General features: G+C 39.2%; 1 protein-coding gene across 12 annotated transcripts in view; it reads right to left on the reverse strand.

Moving 5' to 3' along the window:
* Positions 1-23870, reverse strand: part of LOC122799590 (RIMS-binding protein 2-like) — a 2967700-nt gene that overhangs the window by 815573 nt on the left and 2128257 nt on the right. For all 12 annotated transcript variants that reach the window (XM_044068753.1, XM_044068745.1, XM_044068749.1 and 9 more), the window contains one exon: positions 12920-12996. In XM_044068753.1, the coding sequence (XP_043924688.1) occupies positions 12920-12996 (77 nt within the window). The remainder of the gene's footprint in view (positions 1-12919; positions 12997-23870) is intronic.

Raw genomic sequence — 23870 nt, forward strand, 5'->3', positions numbered from 1 at the left:
TACCTAGACCTGGCGGCTTTTGATACAATACCTCACTCGGGTATCATTGAAAACACATCAACTTAAATGTAAACCCATACATTACAAGATGGGTTGCAAACTGGCTGAGACAGAACCCACAGGGTCAGAGTTGCTGGCGCCATGTCAGACTCAAAGCCTGTCACAAGTGGTGTCCCACAGGGCTCAGTCCTGGCCCACTCTTGTTTGGCATCTACTTTCTGAAGTACAAGCAAACACAGGAGGGTTATGGCTGACAAAGTTTGCAGATGACTGCAAACTGTGAGTTGAAAACACATCCAACACAGATATCCTTCAGAAGGGTCTCACAGAAACGGACTACTGGTGCCAGAGCCATGGCTCAAAGCTAAATGCCAAGAAATGCATAGTACCCTTCGAAAAATAAGGTTACCCTAGCTACCATATAGGTGGCAATCCCCTGAACACAGAAGAAGTTATTAGGGACCTGGGAACCCAGGTTGACAGTAGCCTTTCATTCGACACTCATATTGCTAAAGTAGTTAGGAAGACCTTCTACATTGCCCACCTTATCATGAAGGGATTCACATCTAGATCAAGGGAAGTCATAGTCTCCCTATACTCATCACTCATCAGACCAATGATCGAGTACAATGCCCCATTCGAATGTATCTGACCCGACACTTGCAGCAGCTGGAGAGGCCACAAAAGTTCCTCACCAAAAGGATAAAGGGTCTCAAAATCTGTCTTATGCTGCCCGACTGAAAGAACTCCAGTTATATTCAGTTGCTTACCGCTTGCTCAGAGGTGACCTATGCCTGACATACAAGGCCATGTCAAACCCAGATTTGATGAACATGCTTCATCTCAAAAAATCTAGATCCCTCAGAGCCACAAGGGCGGGTGACTTAAACCTCGACACGGTTATTAATAGGACGTGCTGGAGGGATAGATTCATCACCCAAAGACTCCCTATGCTGTGGAACAAAATCCCGGTTTATGTGAGGCAGAGCACCTCGCTGGCCTTGTTCAAGAGGAATCTTGACCAATGGATGGGAGATCGCAGATACACCCCAGGGGTTACCTCAGTGTCACTGCTCGACAGAGGCACAGCAATATAATGGGCATAGTTTCTCCAAACTAAAGGGGTGGCGTAAGCCACAAAACTATGGGCTAGGCTTATAAATGCCCTCGGGCAGATAGCCTAGTATGAACCTATGAACCTATGAACCTATATTTCCAGCTTGAAAATGTGAATAATGTTGTTTAAAAGTGTCTTGTCTGTCTAAAAATTCCTACATGTAAACATCTATTATGTCTTGTCTGTCCAAAAATTCCTATATGTAAAAATCTATTAGTGTTCATCACTGCTAGCGTGTTCTTATAATACTGTTTAAAACATGTATTATGGTTATAATTCTGTACAAAACATTTATTATTGTTATAATTGTGGAGCTTTTTTCCCTGGGCCTCCACTGTAAATGGACATAGTCCAGTTGGACTTTCCCGGTAAACAAATGTAAAATAAAATAAAATAAAATAAATTTATTTCCACAAAAAGTTAGTTTTAAATGTGTAATCCTTTTGCACAAGAATTTTTGCATACCTCTATACTGAAAATATTCATTCACACACTTCTAAACATTGTGCTTTTGGAGTGTTGACATTTTCACGAAATGCTCAGAAAAAAATGTACTCATTTGAGTACACTGAGTATACATAGCTACACCGTTGTTTGAGACAGAGAACGTTCCTAATGGATTACTAAGTGAAAAATAAATTAATTAATAACAAAATGTACATAAAGGAAAAAGTACTGCAGTTGGAAGTTTATAGGTGGCATGGTGGCCAGTGTTACTGATCTTTAGTCCCAGAATTCTTGGTTCATTTCTGAGCTCCAGCTACTGCTTAGGCAGGTTTTACAGTGGAAATTAGATGAATGTTGTTGCCTGTCAGCTGTAGGGCCTGAAGTTTGAGTCAAGGCCTCTGATAGCTTTCTGGGTAGAGTCAATGTGGATATGTTTGTCTTGTATCTGTGTGGGCTTTTTGAACCCGTGCTTTTTCACTATTCTAAACTGTCCCTAGTTTTCAGTTGTAAAAAAAAAAAAAACTGCAAGAAAGACCCAGCTAAGGTAGTGTCTTCACCAAGTAAAACTTTAAACCTCCTTTATTGGAGGCTGATGGGATATATGCAAATGATTCATTAGGGATATATTGGTGTTTCAACTACATGGCTTCTGAATGTGCATGACATTTTATGATCTAAGTCTTTATGGATACAGTCAGGCCAATATTTGCCTGATATTTTTTGTGATTGACTCTGAAGCTTTTCTGCTTTTAATGGAATTGCATAAAATCAACAAATAAATACCATCAGAAAAGTCAGCAGTCACTAGCTCTCCAAATGGGAGCACAGCAAACTGAAGAGTAAAGGAGTGATACATTCATTGTGCTCTTGGTCTACTGCTTTAACACTTTACCTCTGCAGATGGCTTACAAGTGTGCATGACTCAGGACAGGGCTATTACCACCTGGGAAATGATGGTTAGCCATGGGCAAAATTCATAGCAGGTCACTACTTTGTCTGGGATGAGGGTGAACAGAAGTGTGTCCTAAAATGACAATTTAAACCCACTCCCCCAGGTCATAGAATATATCTAACGGATTGCAAAATTCACTGTGCAAAATTTCAGTAGGTATAATACAGGTACACACACTGCTTGCTGCTCATTTTTTTCAACCAAGTTCCCCTTCTGCAAGGCAGTTAGGTTGCTGCCTTCAGTATGGTAAAGTGTTACATTTCTCACCATAACCATTCTAAAAATAACTACTACATTAGCAAGGGTAGCATGGGGCAAATGAAAAAGTATTTATCTGAACTGCATAGTGCAATATGCATGTGTGCCAGCTTGAAACAATTGAAGGCAAGTGGTCTAATATTAAAGTGTTCCGTTACATTTTTTCTACTTACCTTCTGCACCACAGTATGTGGAACCTATTATGCTATTATCCATTTTCCCTGCTAACAGTTCAAATATATGTTCTGCATTTTCAAATTAAATCTTTCATGAAAAAAAATGCCTTCTCCTTTGTTAAGATCACCAAAGCTTTCACTGTCTTTTGGTGAGCTAAATTCCTTGGCAATGTCAATGTAGGGGAAACAGAACAATGGACCCACACATTTTAATAGACACACCACATCACCTCTTCTGATCTATGGATGCATTCAAACATTATCCCTGTGATGTTATCACTAAGAGGTACGTTTAATGGGCAGCTCATTAATAAAAAAAATTATGAAGCTAAAACTGCCAAATGCCATGACACATGCACACCTCCTTAGGATCACTTTAACAGAAAGCATCAGATAGCAAAGAATGTCACCTCCCATTAAACAGACCTCATTTTACTTTAGCTACCTCTTCTCTCCTGAAACAGTCTTCTAGAAAAATCACTGAACTAAAGGCTATCTCATTATCTGAAAAATAATTCAAGGAAAAATTGATGAAGGATAATGAATATACCAATTTTCAAGATTCTGGATAAAATTTGTAGCACATTCATACTTACTTTATTACAGCATTCTACCCTATTCTCTAAAGATTACTGACTTTACAATCTCTATGTTGCCAACTGTATTGTAATTTTTTTTATCCAACATTATGTAGCAGCCCACCATCACAATTAACCAATTAACAGACTATAAATAAACAAATGCTTGAGGAGCCATTTAAGGTGACAGATGCTTTTGTCCGCAATTTGTTAGTTCATTTATCAGTGTATTAGGAGACTGCAATTTCTTTTTAGCAAGTGTATCTGTTATTAGTTATTGTCCTGATCATTTATTAACTACAAGGAGTGTTACTTGTACTTTGTATGGGTCTGCCACGTTCTAGCATTACCAAGACGTTAGGCAATCCGCGGTTTAATAGCGACTGCTTCCCTAGTGATTAATTGCTATATTTTCCTTTAAAATATTAGCGATGGCTTCCTAGTCAGTACTTATTATGATTCTCCTTTAAAATACTTGGTGTTTGCTGGGTTTAAAGTGGAGCATTCGTACATATCTACCCTGATGTAATTTATAGGCACTGCTAACAGAAATCTGTGCTCTTTAGATAGTCTCTGAATGTTATTTGAATATTTAACTATAGTGCCTGGTAGTTCATATAATATCTTAGTGCATGTATTATATGCTGTACACACTGTTATCAGTTGTGGCATCTCTTGCCTCATTTTCCTGCCTCAATCCTTCTCCAGTACTATTGTCTTGAAAAGTCTAACCTGTTTGTGTCTCTTTTTCTCTATAGTCCCCTACCACATTCTGTGCTTTTCCACTTTGCCTTCAATCAAACCCATTGCAACTTCAAGCAAACCCAAGCTGCTATAGTGAAAACAGCATTGCTCTGTAAATGGGACCAAGCATAGTAGAATTCCAGGGCTTGTTTCTTGTCCTGTAATCAGTGTAGGTGTATGCTGTTATATTTGCTTAAACAATACAAGCTAGCAATCTTGTTATGCTATGTTATCTCTGTAAAGGTGTGCACACTACAGGATGTGCTTCCCCCCCACCCCCCCCCCACACTTTAAGCACTAATATTCTGAATGCTATCAGTTCATTCAGCAAAAAGTTAAACATACATGTGTAAGCTACATAGAAATATAGCTGTAGAATTGGCATTACCATCTGTTGTAGTACGTTTTTGCTCCCTCAGAAACTAGAGTTTACGTGTCTTAATATTTAACATGTTTTAGTGGGAAACCCTGCTTTTAAGAAGTTATTACACAAAGCCTCTCTCGACAGTTCTCTCACCAACTGCACATACCTGGATTAGTTGACTGCAATCTGATTGTGCTTTGCATACATGCGGCTGGTATGCAGGGTGGATCTTCCTGCTCCATTTGCCCTTCGCTTCGCTTGGGCTCACTCTGCTCCCCTATCCTACCCCCATTCCCAACCACCCCCACATCATTTACACTAACGTTCTCCTCACCACTCCCACTTCCTCCCTCAACCACTCCCACTTCCTCCCTTGACCACTCCCATGTCCTCCTACAATCACCAGTGACTAACAGGCCCCTATCTTCCCAACTACATATCCACTTACTACTATCTATTTTACTTCCACATATCCACTTAACTACTATTCTATTTCCTTCTCCCTCTCACTAACTCCTGAACTCATCTCTCTGAGATTCACCTCCCATAATGTATTTCCTAACAACAACCCTGACATACCTACTGCCTTTCTCCATAGCTCTGCTACTACTACTCACTAACCTCACAGCACTAAGCCCTCACTCCCTAACCTCCATACTCAACCAAACACTCCCACAATCACTTTCCAAAGGACACTCCTACTCTCAGTTATCTCCTAGCCTTTACCCTCATTCTCCTCTCCTATGCAGTAAACCCCTAGTACTCACTACTAACTTTTCTTTATCCTACAAGCACAATAGTCTAGTACAGATTCCTACCCTCTTTCTCTCCATGCTGAAAGATTACTTTCACAATTTTTTTCTCTTCTTCTCCTCCTTTATATGTTCAGGAGACATTCACCCTAACCCAGGTCCCTCCTCGTGTAAAAACCTCCATATAACCACCATTAAATTTCAAAGTATCTGCAACAAAACTTCTGAATTTCATGCCTGGCTTGCTCTAAATCGAACTCATATCATAGCTGCTACTGAAACCTGGCTGAAACCAAACATCAAAGACTCTGAAGTCCTTCCTCCTAATTTCAATGTAATTAGGGTCGACAGGAAACACAAAAAAGGAGGTGGTGTCACCTTAATTTACCCTAATACCCTTAACATATCCATCTTTCCTAATACTATTCTTAAATTCCATAACACTCATCATCCTCTCATCTGTTTCCATTTTTTCCTGTTCTCTGCATCTTGCTCTGTCACACCAACCACCTACATGTCCTCTCCCACCACATCCATAAACCTTATCTTAGGCCTTCCTCTTTTCCTGTTACCTGGCAGCTTCATCCTTAGCATCTTTTTCCCAGTATACTCAGCATCCCTCCTCAGCACATGTCCAAACCAACGTAATCTTGCCTCTCTGGCTTTGTCTCCAATCCTTCCAACCTGGGCTGACCCTCTAATATACTTATTCCTAATCCTGTCCACCCTCATCACACCCAGTGCAAATCTTAACATCTTTAACTCTGCCACATCCAGTTCTAACTCCTACCTTTTTGTCAATGCCACTGTCTTCAACCCATATAACATAGCTGGTCTCACTACCCTCTTGTAGACCTTCCCTTTCACTCTTACTGGTACTCATCTGTCACAAACCACTCCTGACACTCTTCTCCACCCAATCCATCCTACATGTACTCTCTTCTTCACCTCTCTTCCACACTCACCATTACTCTGAACTATTGATCCCAAGTATTTAGACTCATCCACCTTCGCCACCTCGACTCCTTGCATCCTCACCATTCCTCTATCCTCCCTCTCATTCACACACATATATTCTGTCTTAGTCCTGCTGACCTTCATTCCTCTCCTCTCTAAGGCATAACTCCATCTCTCCAGGTTCTCCTCCACCTGTTCTCTACTCTCACTACAGATCACAATGTCATCTGCAAACATCATAGTCCACGGGGACTCCTGTCTGATCTTGTCTGTCAACCTGTCCATCATCATTGCAAATAAGAAAGGGCTCAGAGCTGATTCTTGATGTAATCCCACCTCCACCTTAAATGCATCCATCACTCCCACTGCAGACCTCACCGCTGTCACACTACCCTCGTACAAATCTTGTACCACTCTTACATACTTCTCTGACACTCCCGACTTCCTCATACAATACCACAGCTCCTCTCTAGGCCTCTAAGTCTACAAAAACATAATGCAACTCCTTCTGACCTTCTCTGTACTTCTCCATCAACACTCTCAGAGCAAAAATCACATCTGTAGTGCTCTTTCCCGGCATGAAACCATACTGCTGATCACTAATCATCACGTCCCTTCTTAACCTAGCCTCCACTACTCTTTCCCATAACTTCATGCTGTGACTGATCAATTTAATCCCTCTGTAGTTACTACAGCTCTGCACATCACCCCTATTCTTAAAAAAAACTAAATTCCATAACACTGAAATCCTAATTTCATTCCTCGGCCTTAATAATTCCAAAAAACTCTGTATTACAGTCATTTACATTCCACCTGGGAATAATATCCCAGTTCTAGAAAACATTCTTGACTGAATTTCCCATACAATAAAAAATTAAACCATTATATTAGGTGACATGAATATTGACTGGGCAGCTACTTCCACTATCCAATCCCCCAAGAGCATTAACCTAGTCCACTTTACTCAACTAATTACGTATACCACTAGATATAACTTTAAAAATAACAAAGGCTCAATTGTAGTCTGGATCTTGGTCACAGACCCTTCCAAGTATCAAGTTGCCGACATCCTTCCAAATTCCTTTAGTGACCATCTCCCAATCTACACTATTTGTAACTGCACATCTCTCTCTAAAATCCACAATATTTGAGTCATACAAAACTTATCAAAATTTTGCCCCAACAGATTTAATACTATTTTTAAAGGTCACAACTGGAGCTGTCTCAAAACCTTACCACTAGATGGCGCCCTTCTTTACTTCAACAACTCCTTTCTTAGTATTCTTCACAGCCTGACACCCACTAGATCCATTAGAATCAAATCCAATCATGCCCCTGGCTTTCTAAAACTACAAAAGAAATCATGCAAAATAGGGACAAAGCCTGGAAGCTTTGGCTGACCTTTGATAACCCCTCCAATCTTATCCATTTTAAACAACTTTGCAACCTCTCTAAAAAACTTATCCGCAAAGACAAACAACAATATGTCTGGAACTTACAACTATACAGGAAAAATAACCCCAAACTTTTCTGGTCTTCTATCAATAATCTTCTGAACCCTGGCACTAAAACCAACCCTTGTCCCTTCCCTGACATCTCACCTGACCTTATTGCCTCCAAATTTAACTCATATTTCATTGATACAATAGCTAATCTCACAGCTTCCTTTCCCACCCCTCTTCTTAACAATCCTAAGCTCAATTCTCCTTCCTCCTCACACCTACCTCACAACACCACATCCCCAATTATACCTACACAAAACTGGAAAAAATACCCTTCTCATACTGAATTTAATCTTTCCCCTATTCCTACTTCCTAAGTAAAAAAACTCTTGCTAAAGTTAAAACCTTGTTCCATCTCAACTGACAGCATTCCTGCCAAATTCCTCAAGATTAACGCTGACACAGTATCTTATGTGATCAGCATTCTAATCAACAGATCAATCCGAGAATCTTATGTTCCTTCCTCATGGAAAAAAGCCATTATCCTACCCCTTCATAAAGGGGGTCCTTCCTCTGACATCTCTAACTTCTAACCTATCTCTCTACTTTCCCCTATATCTAAAATTCTCGAAAATTGTATCCAAAAACTACTAGTCAACTACCTGTTAAACAACATCCTCTCCCCAACTCAACATGGATTCCACCCTGGCCACAGTACCTCTTCTGCTCTCATATCCTTCTTAGATACCATTAACAAAATCTATGACTCCGGTCTTATAGCATCCACTCTCTTTCTAGATCTATCTAAGGTATTGATATCATATCCCAGTCTAGTCTTCTCTCTTCACTTTCTTCCACTGGGCTGTCTTCTCCATCACTTACCTTGTTTGAAAGCTATTTCTCTAACAGACAACATGCCGTCAAATGGCAGCACTCAGTCTCGCCCTACCTCCACAACCCTACCAGTGTCCCTCAAGGTTCAGTTCTTGGTCCCCTTCTATTTAACATTTTCAACAACTTACACCAAGCTTTACCACACTCCTCTCTAGTCCAATATGCTGATGACTCGACCATAGTCTGTTCTGCACCCAACCCAGTTATCCTTCAACAAATGACCCAAATAGCTTTCTCTACTGTTGAATCTTGGCTCCACCAAAATCATCTGTCCTTAAAAAAAAAACAAACTTATGTTGTTTACCCCAAAACAAATACCTTTGTCAATGTTCAAGACTTTAACATTCTCTCATTGAATTCTACAAATATTGAACTCTTAGCTAATACTAAACTCTTAGTGGTTATAATAGACAACAATCTAAAATTTGATCTAGATATCCAGTCCGATATCTCTAAAACCCCCAAAATACTTGGCCTCCTTTACAGGCATCATAAATTCCTCTTCCCTTCAACTAAACAAGCCTTAGCCCTCTCTTACATGCTTCCTTTTCTAACCTATGGAGCTCCTTTACTAACTAACCTTCAGTCCTCTCTAAAACTAAAATTAGAACCCTGCTACAACAAAACTGCCAAATTTGTTTCTAACTTTCTTCATTCTACCCATCACTCCAACTAACTACCTCTCATAGAGTCATTTACAAACCACAAGATTCAGCTCCTTATTTGACCCTTACTTCCCTACTAGGTCATTACGCTCAGAAAATCAAAACCTACTACGAGATCACAAACCTAACCTTCCAGATGGTAAACTCCTATACTCCTGGACTATGGCTAGATACTGGAATGATCTCCCCTCCTCTGTACTCTTGATCTACCCTCTCTGTACTCTCTGAACAACATCCCATCAAATTCAAAACTACCCTCCAAAATCACCTTCTTTTCAACTGGATTTGCAATTGTTCTGCCTTGTCTAATGCTATCACCTAGCCTGCTCTCCCCTATAATTAGTCCTAGTATTCTTAACATTCCAACCACCAAACCATACTTACCCTGCCAGTCAAAGAGACCTTGACGTCACATCAACCATTATTAAATCTTTTATACTTCTTACTACTTTAACGTCATGTGACCTCTTTCTTCCGTATCCCTTTTCTTTATCTTCTCTTCTCATTTATTCTGACTCACATCCACAGCCACTCCACATAAAGTGTTTAACCTAGCTTTCATCTTAATTCAACAGATGATTTTTGCTTCATTTAAAATCACCTATGTTTGTCTTTTGCTTCATTTTAAACCTACATTTGTAGTTCTAAGTTGTATCACTTCATTATCATTTTTGTATTGTATTAATTCTTGTAAATATTGTAACTACCTTGTGATAGCCACCTCTGTACTGTACTGTAATTTTCCTTATTGTATTAGTCTATTGGAGCTTTTCTTCCCGGGCCTCCACTGAAAATGGGCTCTCGTCAGCCCAGTGGACTTTCCCAGTAAACAAATGTCATAAAAATAAAAAAAAAATAAAATAAAATAAAAGTTATCATACTGAAGTAATATGCGGAAACAAACTATTTTATTATGATTAAGTTAAAGTATTTAGTTAGTGGAAGTTTGGAGGCTGCACATGGCAGAATCATTCTATGAAGACATTAACGCTTTACAATGGTTTTACCTTACTAACTGTGTGCAGTCATGGTCATACCTATCTTCCACAGACTGGTAGTAACGTGAGAATAATGGACCTGAGTAACACTGGGAGTACTTGGTGAACTCTCAGGACCTACGCATTATTGGACTTTCATGTTCAGTTAACATTCCTTTTGGTACAATAGGCACTAGGCACACACACACACACACACACACACACACACACACACACACACACAAAAATGTATATAACATTAATTGTACACTATGACTCCTCTGTTTTTGGACTAAAAGTTTTAAATAAGATTTTAGGTGTTAATGCTTTTGACATATTTGGCAAGTGATATTTCTGGCACTTAACCTTTAATCAGCTACTATGGGGTATCTACTCTCTGTGAAAAGCATGGAAAGTATTTTTGCGGTACCATTCCACAACATATAGAGGTAACATCTACTACAAAACACCCCTTTTTGAAGCTAGGTTAGAAGTTCTTGGGAACACCGGAATGCTGATGAAAAGAGATGACTGTATGTCTGATATTTCTGACTTAATATGGTAATAATCAAAAGGTTTATTGGGCTGTATATTGCCTTAGTTATTGAGTTCAGGAATGGCTATTTTTCATGAGAAAAATATCTACTGCACAAAATGCCTTGCAATAAAGCTGGATCTGTTGATTTCATGGTTTCATGTTGCACATTTCATATAATCATCTGAGGTTATTGCTCACTCAAATTAAATCAGTAGTATTTTTGCATCATATTGCATAGTGATGTCATAACTTGCTTAGTAGGAAAAGTTGTACCGAACATTTTGTAGTATAACAAATATATTTCACCAACTTGATGTGTTCACTCTATGATTGTGTGTATGAATTATGCATTTTTCATGCTGAAATTAATACAGCAGGTGCGCAGGCCTTTTTTTTCAGGTGTAAATTAACAGCTGACTTAATCTAGTCTATTTAAGCCTTATGTCTATGAATGTGAGTGCAAGGTACATTGGGGTACTTGGGTCTGAGTACTGTCCAAAACCAATATCATTGCATGAGTCCAAGTCTCTAACAAATAGCTGCAATATGTAGAGCTAGGGATCATGGCCAGTGGGACAGGGTATGAGGTGATACCGATTATGCTGGATGAACTGCTTACAAGTCTTCTAGATGCAAAAAGTTTCTAGACTACTGAGATATTCTTTCTCTAACTGGTGGTTTGAAAATTAACTCTGCTAGCAAATGCCATTCACTTTAGTGGGACAGCATCTCTGTTATTTATGCAGTGCAGTAGTCTGACATAACTGACATAACTGTTGAACACTACACCACCTTCTCAGTGATTAAAATACAGGCATACATATGGGCTGTGCTCACTTCCTCTAGAGATGAACACACAAACCAGACTATTCCAGCAGCAGAATAAGAATCCCTGCTTTGGACTAAAATATATTTTTGATTATTAGTGGACAGATGTTTAAAGATGCATATTTGAATGAGGAAGTGTAGCCTTCAGTTTCCCATCATGTTTTTGTTTTATATAAAGTCCTGAATTAAACAAGGCAGATATCAGACTCTTCCTGGTGATTTTCTTTTCCCAGTCTCCGCCCTATAACTGCTTTATCCTGAGGTGTGTGCATGGTGTGCTATGGAGTCATGCAGGGAAACTGGATGTATGTTCTCTCACATTATAGTTCCCTACTAAAGGTGGCGTGAAGCCACAAAACTATAGGCTAGCTTTAAATGCCCTCGGGCATATGAACATCACTCTGACAGGCTTTCTGTCATGTGCTACTTGGACAGCATATACCTGCAAGCAAATTCAGACACATGGGAAGGGGCCATCCTGAAATGGAATTGTTCATACTTCCTCCGAGGCAGACAGGTGACATGTATCTGTACCAATGCTTCAGTCTCTTCCTGGTAATTTATGCCATTTGTAGCATTATTAAATAATGTCACTCACTGGTAGCCTGTGGTGGTGCAGCGGTTAGTGTTATCGCCTCACAGCAAGAGGTTCTCCCATTCGATTCTCGGCTGGAGTGTCTTCTGTGTCGAATCTGCATGTCCTCCACGTGGTTGAGTGACGTTAAAGACATGCAAGTAGGTGCGTGCATGAATGGGTGTGCCTTCTTTGAAGGTTGGGCGTCGGGCTGGCAACTTGGCACCGTAAAACTCCACTGCCAATGATTAGCAGACCAGAGTTTTGCTGTGACGACCCCTAGCCAGGAAAAGCCAAAATACTTTTTTGTATGGCCTCAGGAAAGATGATTAACTTGTAGACTTTTCCTTGTTTCCCTTTAAAACATGAAGCACAGGCCTTACCACTTTGCAGCTACATGCAAAACCCTATGTCTAATCTCTGGCTGCTACCAAACATTAACAGCATAGGAAATTTGATACAAAATCCACTGTTATCCTTCATGAAATAAACACACCATTACCCTTATACATTGCTGCTGCCAAGCCTTTAACAAACACTCATTCAGTACTTGAAAAGGCTTGTATACAATCCTGATAGAAAAATATAAATCACTTAAATTACTTGCAGTGACAAATATACTACATGAGCCAGTTAAAAAAAGCTGGTTAAATTACCTGTAGCGAGCAATACAAAGACGGACCTTCCCAGAGTACCTCTGCTTTGAAGTGGTTGAATCCAGGTCATTATCCATCTGTCAACAAAGTAAATCAGAAAATGATTCTTCCTTTCACTGAGTCAGTTATACCATAAAGTCACCATTACTTGCTACATCTCAAACAAAAAAAGTAAAAAAAAAAAAAGTGAGCAATAACCCATGTCAGCACGTGGGGTAATTAGACAGAGAGCAAAAGTGCAAATGCTGTACCCTTTCACAGTCTCTAAACTCCGAAATGCTCTCCCGCCTTCTATCAGAACCATAAGCAATCATGTTCTCTTTAAGTCATCCCTAAGAAAACATCTTTCTTCACTCTGGCACTGCTCATGTGCCAAAACAAAACCTCCTTAAATATCTGCCTCCTCACTTTAAACCCTCCTTATTCAATCTCAGTACTCTTTAAATCTCTCTCACATTATCTGACCACAACAACTGCATGAGCTCCAGCTGTTAAATCTTTGCTACTAACACCACAACCCAATAACAATTAATTTTCAAAGCTGTATCAACAATCATCTAATTCTACCATTAATGTTAGTAATACTACACAAGGTAGAAGTGTGTAAATATGTACATAACACTGAACCATTGGGATTACATTATTCCTAATGTAGTATGGCTGTATAAACTCTGTATTAGTGTCAATTTCAATGTTTTACTCCATTGTAACAGTATTGTACTCTATAATGCATGTTATTTTCTTGTATGCACTGTCATATTATGTTGGAGCTTTTCTCCCCAGGCCTCCACTGAAAATGGGCTCAACTAGGCCTACTGGATCATCCCAGTAAACAAATGCAATAAATAAATAAATAAATAAATAAATAAATAAATAAATAAATAAATTAATTAAATAAATAAGTGTGAGGCACAAGGCTACAGCTGCACCATTAAAACAGATAAACTAGTGAGTAAATATTTGTGTGTGTGTGTGTGTGTGTGTGTGTGTGTGTGTGTGTGAGTGTGTGTGTGTTTGGGTTTACTACATATATATAATAAAGTTCTGGTCAAAAAGCATGGCACAGCTTGAAACGTTCTTTTCAATATTTAAAGATCAAAGATGGTGCTGTTTTATGACACTTCACAACACAGTCCTCAACTGATGGTGAATCTTGATACAGTGATAGAAATGTCACAAACACAGCAAAACATTATTTTTTACATGTCACAAATGTATAGTCTACTTTCACACACAGAAAACACAAATCATTACATTTCCATGCATGACTGACTTTCATACACTTCACACAGACTTGCTTTCTGGTCTCTCATTGTAGCACATCTCTTAGTTACTCCTAGCTGTACTGAAGCAGTACTTGCTTTGACATGGTATGCCCTTTGTAGAAAGTATTTTCATCTCTACCTGTCTATTTCAATAACCTAGGCACAAACATGCATAATAGAGTATAGCAACTTTGTCCATCAGTGCAGCAGATAAAGTGAGGGTCACTTCTGTTTCAGTGTGGCATGTCTATATGGGTGCTGTTTGCTAACATACACATCTTCTCTGATACATAACAAAACAAGGGGTTACCACAAGAAACATGTTCTGGTCTCTCTCTCTCTCTCTTGTGAGTGCATGTGCGTGCATGTGTGCGCGCACACACACACACACACACATTTTAAGAGGTTCTGCTTTTTTGTTTTGGAAAAGGTATATAAAAATCCAAGGGGTGGCTGTGGGATATCACGCTGTTATATAAAGATTGATTTTGGCAAATAAGGTTGAATGATACCAGTACACCAGGATTCAATGACAAAATCTACACCAAAAGTATTTTAAATATGAAAGCTAGTTAATTATAAATGGTGTGGAATGAATTACCTATGTTTTATAGTATAAATATTTATTCAAAAAAGATTCACAATAAAATATATTTTTATACAGTGTGATTCTTTAAAAACTCAGTCATATAATTTGTTGTAAATGATTAGAAAGCCATGTAAATGTTCTGTGTTGGTTTAATTGTTCTGATAAAGTCCATGTTTATATTTTGGACTGAAAGTTCTAAATAAATTATGGTCAGTGTGGTGATATATATATATATATATATATATATATATATATATATATATATATATATTTATTAGCTTTTTTTGATGCTAACCATCTCTGTCATTCCATCTGTGGTGTTAAGTTATGCACTATAAATATATTACAACAGAACAGAAAAATGCACACAGACAGTACATTCTTTTATTTCATTCCCATGTTGTCTATCTTGTCACTACTTTGGCTTTTAGATTCTCTAAGGTCCTTAACCCTACTGCCATTTTATTATTGTCTCCTCAGACAGGCATACTGGGAAGGACTGGTTTTCTATTAAAGTGCTTGGTGAAGGCACTTTTCAGCACCGTTCTGTTTCCTTCTCTTCATCGCCTCATATAACACAGTGTGATATTATACTGTAGTGCATGGGGTGTTACAGTTATGCTTTCAATATGGGGAAAGGACAGCCTTGTTGAACCATTCAGCACTGTCAAGCTCTACTCTTATGCTGGAATGCAACAGTCACCACCACAGAATAGCACGTAAAGCATTTGTGTAGCTTTAAGAACTGTTATACACTTCACTGTCATAATAAATGTTGCAGAGTGAAATGATTGCTTTTAAAATAGTTTGTTTACCAGAGGGAAATAAGGACATAAGAGCAGAAGCCAAAGTAGCTCCAATTACTGAAAAGATCAAAGAGAACAGATTATGGTGTTTCAGGCACATGTTCAGAAAAGCGGAAGACAATCTGGGGAAGGTGATTTGGGAAAGACAGGAATAAGGCAAAAGGGGACAAGGGCGTCCAGCAAAATGATGGATGGATTGTGTGACAGAAGACCTGCAACAGTCAGGCATGAGTTTCAAAGAAGGCAGGAGTGTGGCACTGAATCATGAGAGATGGCAACAGTTAAAATGACACCCCAATGCCATGTAGCAAATGGGAAACAGGAGGTTGATGATGATGATGATGATGACTTTGATGATTACCAGAGGGAGACTTTACTTCAGCCCACCATCTGTGTGGCAGTGCTAAGCATTGTACAGCTATCAAAGCTGAAAAACCCTTCACAACCCTATACTTTATTTTTCTGTAACAAGCAGTACAAGGAACAGATAAAGCTCCATTCACCACAAAGCCACCCTGCAGGTCCCTCCTGGGGGCTTTGCTTCCATGCCTTCCTTGCTCACATATACCAACTTTGTGGTCTCACAAACACAGGGAATAGAGAAACACTGTGCAAAGGGAAAGACAGAAATCACACAAGCTAAAAATCTCATAGTCACATTCTAAGAATAAGAAATGCAGTGTGGGAAAGTAACACTAGGGATTAAGAAATAAGGAAAGGGCACCCAGCTGAATGGACGTTTATCATGAAATATTTTACATTGGATATACTATGTAGGTTTGTCTAATACCATAAATCTCAAGATCAGAACATTAGGCTGTGCTGTGTGGACAGTACAAAAAGGACCTGGAGTGGAGCACTGTAGCGAAACCTTCAGAATGACCAGGCATTTGCCATGGTGTACATCACCCAGTACTGACAAGTCAGGCAGATCTGTCCACACTATATAAAGCAAAAAGGTAAAACTTTTGGTAATCTGCCACGGCAAAAATTCCAAAAAAGTGAAAATAAAGTAGAATTAAAACAATGTAATATTTATTCCAAAGTTGAGAGCCCATAAAATAATAAAATACAGTCCTCCAAAGTCCGATAAGCGCTTTCGGCAATTTGCCTTCTTCAGATCGTAAAACTAGGACTGTTATTTTCACTTTTAAAAGACGTACTTCCAATACATTTCAGAGTTTCAAAGAACAGTTTGCATCTGAACAATCATAAGTGTTTTCAGCTTTTGCATAATAAATTCAGTCGTGATTTCCACCGAATCAAAAGGACACAAACAAGAACCAATCATCTCCTTATAAAAAGACAAGCATTCTCTTTCCGCCTATCATGTCATTCCAAATTTAATGCAAATGCGATCCTGTGCTAAAACAGGGCAATCTTTCGATACGTAGTATGCATCTGTTACTGGCCAATCACACGTTTGTTGGATGGACACAAACGTTCATTCCACCAATTACATACATTCTGATTTTAATACTGATGGACAGATCATGTCCTTTGCAAAGGGACAGGCCTCCTTATCCTGCCAATCAACTCAGTTTGAACAAGTGAAGTATGTAGTGAGGTATGTCAACCTTTTGGTTCATAGTACGTCTGTTGCTTCCACACAAAGTGAATCTCACATATAAACCGTAAAGAACATTTTGCATCGGACCAATCATGTGTTCTCAGCTTTTGCATAATAAATTCGGTCGTGATTTCCACCAAATCGAAAGGACACAAACAAGAACCAATCATCTCCTTATGAAAGGACAAGCATTCTCATTCTGCCTATCATGTCACTCCAAATTCAATGCAAATCTGATCCTATAGTAAAACAGGGCAGTCTTTCGATTTGTGATGTACATCTGTTACTGGCCAATCACACGTTTGTTGGACAGGAATGAACGCTCATCCACCAATCACATACATTCTGATTTTAAAGCTGATGGACAAATCATGTCCTTTGCAAAGGGACAGGCCTCCTTATCCTGCCAATCAACTCGCTTTGAGCAAGTGAAGTGAGTAGCGAGGCATGTCAGCCTTTTGGTTCATAATACGTCTCTTACTTCCACATGAAGTGAATCTCACATACGAACCACAGAGTCACAAAGACACATGCAGATCTACCCCATGGGATTTGCCCTTAAATAATACCATTTCTATCAAATACATGGGCATCGTTCTTACGGACAAAAGTAAATTATGTTCATCTTTTCTTTTAAATTATTATTTATGGCCGTTCATGTTTGTAATCAGTTCAGTACAATTAAAAACTCCTCCCTAATGGTTTGTACAACCACTTCAATAACTTTAAAAAGGGTTGCTAGCAACATGTGCAGCAAGTGCATTATTCAGCTCCTTTTGTCGTATATCCCTCATATGTTGTAGAATACGAGCTTTCAACCGCTAGTGTGTCTTCCCGATGTAGAAAGTGCTGCATTGGCAGCAGGTAGCTAGATATATAATGTGAGCAGTAGTGCAATCTGCATAGACATTAAAGGTGTACTGTTTGCTCAGATAAGGAAGAAAGAATGTGTTAGAACTATCAATAAAGGCACATGCTTTGCACCTTTGGCACTTAAACGTGCCTTTTCTATCTGAGCATATTCTATTGTGTGTAAAGCTGTCCTTATTACACAAGAGTCTTTTTATATTTTTCTTGTTCTTAAACAGGAACTTCGGTTGATCACCTACCACATTCTTAATTTTTTCATCCATCGTTAAAATGGAACAAAATTTCTTTATTACTTTGCATACTTGCTTATTATCAGAGCTATAGGTTAGCATACATTTCAACTGCTGTGGCTGACTCCACATTGCCCTGTTGTAATAGGGTGGTCCTGTTGGAATAATGTGGGTGCTCTTTGCCTTTTCATATTTACTGGTAACTTTGTTTTAGTGGAAGATTCCTATCTTTATAGGCTCTTTCCTTCAAATGCATTTGTAACTTTCGTTGTTCATCCATGAATTCTTTATCACTAATATTGAGTCTTGAGACTCTCAGGATCTGATTTTCAAATATGTTGTTAAAAGTATGTCCTGGATGCATACTCTGCCTATGCAGATAATGGTTCCTCCAGGTGGCTTTTCTATGGATTCCTGTGCTTATGCCTTCTCTAGGATGTAGATGGATCTTTACGTCCAAAAAATAAATCACTTCATTAGAATAGATGGCCTTAAATTCTAGGAAATTGGTACTGCTTATATTCAATAAAGCTGTTCAGCTCATCCATTTTGCCTCAACATAAAATAAAAATATCATCAACAAAACAACCATAGTACACTAGATGTTTTTTCCATAAGCAATTCTCTGTAAATAATTCATTGTGCTCCCATTTGGCTAATACCAGATTGGAGTAACTATTAGCACATGGGGTGCCCATTGCCACACCCCATGTTTGTAGGTAGAAGGCATCCCCATAAATAAAAATATTATTCTCTAGAACTAGTTCTAATAGGGAGCATACAGGTTCTGCTGTAACTTTGTTTCTTACCAAAAAAGATCTAATGGCATATAGACCATATTCATTAGGAATTACTGTGAATAGACTGGTAATATCCATAGTTACAAGTAGAAGGTCATCAAATTTAGTAAGGTGATTAGTTTGTGCAAAGAAATCCCTCAAGAAACTGCCCATATTATACCAACAGGACCACCCTATTACAACAGGGATGAAAAATGGGTGAAAAATTAAGAACGTTGTAGGTGATCAACCGAAGTTCCTTTTTAAGAACAAGAAAAATATAAAAAGACTCTTGTGTAATAAGGACGGCTTTACACACAATAGAATATGCTCAGATAGAAAAGGCACGTTTAAGTGCCAAAGGTGCAAAGCATGTGCCTTTATTGATAGTTCTAACACATTCTTTCTTCCTTATCTGAGCAAACAGTACACCTTTAATGTCTATGCAGATTGCACTACTGCTCACATTATATATCTAGCTACCTGCTGCCAATGCAGCACTTTCTAATCGGGAAGACACACCAGCGGGTGAAAGCTCGTATTCTATGACATATGAGGGATATACGACAAAAGGAGCTGAATAATGCACTTGCTGCACATGCTGTTATTGAAGTGGTTGTTCAAACCATTAGGGGAGGAGATGTTTTTAATCGTACTGAACTACGAGAAATAAATTGGATTACAAACATGAGAGCAAATCGTCCTCCAGGACTTAACACCATGGTTCCATTAAAACCTATACTTAAGGCCAGAAGGAACACCACTGGCCATAAATAATAATTTAAAAGAAAAGATGAACATAATTTACTTTTGTCTGTAAGAACGATGTACATGTATTTGATAGAAATGGTACTATTTAAGGGCAAATCCCGTGGGGTAGATCTGCATGTGTCTTTGTGACTTTGCGGTTCGTATGTGAGATTCACTTCATGTGAAAGTAAGAGACGTATTATTAACCAAAAGGCTGACATGCCTCGCTACTCACTTCACTTGCTCAAAGCGAGTTGGTTGGCAGGATAAGGAGGCCTGTCCCTTTGCAAAGAACATCATTTCTCCATCAGCATTAAAATCAGAATGTATGTGATTGGTGGATGAGCGTTCATTCCAGTCCAACAAACGTGTGATTGGCCAGTAACAGATGTACATCACGAAACGAAAGACAGCCCTGTTTTACTATAGGATCACATTTGCATTAAATTTGGAGTGACATGATAGGCAGAATGAGAATGCTTGTCCTTTCATAAGGAGATGATTGGTTCTTGTTTGTGTCCTTTCGATTTGGTGGAAATCACGACCAAATTTATTATGCAAAAGCTGAGAACACTTATGATTGGTCTGATGCAAAATGTTCTTTACGGTTTATATGTGAGATTCACTTTGTGTGGAAGCAAGAGACGTACTATGAACCAAAAGGCTGACATACCTCGCTACATACTTCACTTGTTCAAAGTGAGTTGATTGGCAGGATAAGGAGGCCTGTTCCTTTGCAAAGGACATGATTTGTCCATCAGTATTAAAATCAGAATGTATGTGATTGGTGGAATGAGCGTTTGTGTCCGTCCAACAAACGTGTGATTGGCCAGTAACAGATGCACACCACGTATCGAAAGATTGCCCTGTTTTAGCACAGGATCGCATTTGCATTAAATTTGGAGTGACATGATAGGCGGAAAGAGAATGCTTGTCCTTTTATAAGGAGATGATTGGTTCTTGTTTGTGTCCTTTTGATTCGGTGGAAATCACGACTGAATTTATTATGCAAAAGCTGAAAACACTTATGATTGTTCAGATGCAAAGTGTTCTTTGAAACTCTGAAATGTATTGGATGTACATCTTTTAAAAGTGAAAATAACAGTCCTAGTTTTACGATCTGAAGAAGGCAAATAGCCGAAAGCGCTTATCGGACTTTGGAGGACTGTATTTTATTATTTTATACGCTCTCAACTTTGAAATAAATATTACATTGTTTTAATTCTACTTTACTTTCACTTTTTGGAATTTTTGCCGTGGCGGATTACCGAACGTTTTACCTTTTTGATTTCACTTTTCCATCGGTATCCTTAACAGTGTAAGAAAAGTTTTTTCTTGTTACACTACATAATGTGGTAGGTATTCAGAAAACCTACAGATTTTTCATGCATAATATTTTGAATCAGCTGCTGATGTTGCACCACTTCTGACTCAACCCCAAACTGTGAGAAAAACATACAAAGTTTAACAAAAAAAACTGAAAAAAAAATCTGCCCTTCAGAAGGCGAGTTAAGACCGGCAAGATAAACCATGTACTACTGCCTCTTTGGATAGAGTATTCCAGTGCAAAGGCCAACAGTTCTGGAATGGACTGCCTACACATCTCGGTGTTAAACTTAAACTTTTCCTGAATAGCTATCTGTTTTGACTAAGATTTGTGCCATGTGAGGGGAAACTACAGAAAGAGCCAACTTCTAGGGCATTTGTAATAAAACACATTGCCACTGAATGGAAGAGCGGAACCAGAGGTGAAATAAAGCAGGTAAAATATATATACTAACATTAATCAGAAAATACTTTCATTCTCGTAAGGAACCCAATATTGATAGTACTGTCTTATTTATATAGGGTTCTACTTTAATGTCTACATCATCTCCCTCACCGTTCCATTTCACGTATTCCTTTCATGTTCCTAATTGTATTATTTCGTACAGGTAATTGCATCCACTGTAGGCTAGCTATGTCAGTTCTGCTTGTACTGTGCTTTCATACACTTTGTATTGTACTAATATAAGGTTGTTGGCCTTGGTCTTGATGTAAACGGCCCTGTCCCAGTAGAACCACCATTTAACAACCAAAAAAAGAAATATACGATTGCATATGCTCATAGCTAGTGATCTTCATTTTGTTCGTCTCAAAAGTAAGAAAAATGCTTTAGAGGGAATATAGAAAGTACAGTTGTGTACACAACATAAATGTAGATGTTAGAGTGTATTCACTGTTGCAGTCATCGCATTTGGTTTATCTGCTTGCAGTAGCCCTCAGTCGGCCTGATTATGAAAGTCTTGGGTCCTGTGTCGCTTGCTGTCTGATCTTCTGTGACGTCAGGTAGTCAGAGGTATAAAGCATGCAGCCGATGCCATTACATCAGTTTTTCTTGCCCCAGATGTCAGATGCCCCCCAATGGGAAGCAATTAAATATAAATATACAATGGTTATACCTCCAACAAAAAAGCAAATACACCAAAAAGCTTTTAAGCATAGTAAAGGAGAGTACAGGTATAGCCAAAAGAAGCCAGGGGGCTGGAGGGAGGGTAACCAGGACTGTAACAGTGAATACACTTGAACATCTACATTTATGGTAAGTGTACACAACTGTACTATGTTCTTCATGTTTCACTGTTGCAGTCAAAACATTTGGGTAGATTCCCAAAGCTAAGTATGGGAGGAGGAATTTAGACAGCATTAGGACCAGCTATAAGGCTTTACAAGACTGCAGTGGAAAAGCTAGTTCTGGATTTAGAGAAAATTGGCAAATGGTAATGCTTAGTGAAAGTAGGTACCGAACTCCAGGTAGCAGCTTCTAGGATGTCCCTGGTAGGGACACCTCTGAGAAAGGCTGTAGAGGTAGATGCAGCCCTGGTTGAATGGGGTCTAATCCCCTGTGGGATAGGTTTTCCATGGTGCTTATAGCAGAAATGAATGCAATGGCCTATCCATTTAGAAATGGTTTGTTTTGAAACAGCCTTCCCCTCTGCCCCTGCAGCAAATGCCACCAGCAGTTGTTCAGATTTCCTTTGAAGTTTAGTCCTGTCCAAGTAAAATCTAAGTTGTCTGTGCACATCTAAGGAGTGCAGTATGCATTCCCCTTTGTTCTGTGGATTGGAAAAGAAGGTTGGCAAATGATTGGACTGATTAAGAGCCACACTGGATGCCACCTTGGGCATGAAGGAGGGAGTGATCCTGAGGGTCACCCTGTCCGCATGAAAGATGATGAAAGGCTCCACTGCCATAAGGGCCTGTAATTCAGATACCCTTCTTGCTGAAGTGATTGCTAAAAGGAAGGTTGTTTTCCAAGAAGGGAATTTTAACTCTGCACTTGCAGTTGGCTCGAAAGGAGGAAGAGTGTGTTTTTCCAATACAAAGTTAAGGTCCCAGGCTGGAGTTGTGGCTCTCCTGGGTGGTCTTCAGTTTTTGGTCCCTCTGAGGAACTGCTTGAGCAGTGGATGAGAGAAGAGGGGTAGTTCTGTGTTGTAATGAGCTGAAATGGCTGAGGCATGAATTTTGATGGAGGAAACGGAAAGGCCCTTATGAAGCATCTCAGTTAAGTATTGAAGAATGTGCAGTAAATTGGGTGCTGCTGTGGCCATCCCCTGTGTTTGGTTCCAGGCACAGAATCTTTTCCATTTTTCAGCATAAGATTTTCTAGTACTAGGCCTCCTTGCCTCCAAAATGACATCCAACGCTTGTTTACTGAGTGATGGTAATGGAGAGATTAGGTAATTAGCCAGGATGCCAAGTTCAGGGTTTGAAGCTGAGGGTGCAGAATCTGGCTCTCTTGCTGTGACAGCAGGGTAGGGATCTGAGGCAGGTGCCATGGAGCCAGCTGTGACACACTGCACAAGAGGGGGTACCAGTGTTGGCGTGGCCAGTCTGGTGCAATCATTATCATCCTTGGTTTGTCCTGTTTGATCTTTAGTAGTACTTTGGAGAGGAGAGGCAGAGAGGGAAAGGCATAAACTGATAGATTTTTTTCCAGCTGAAGGACAGAGCATCCACTTTCCAAGCTTGTTTGTGGGGAGTCCTTGTGCAGAATTTGTCCAATTGATAGTTCTGGGGGGAGGCAACAGGTCTATATCTGGGCTCCCCCAT

Source organism: Protopterus annectens, chromosome 4.part0 (genome assembly GCF_019279795.1).
Source record: "Protopterus annectens isolate FY-2018-M chromosome 4.part0, PAN1.0, whole genome shotgun sequence".
Lineage (NCBI taxonomy): Eukaryota > Metazoa > Chordata > Ceratodontiformes > Protopteridae > Protopterus > Protopterus annectens.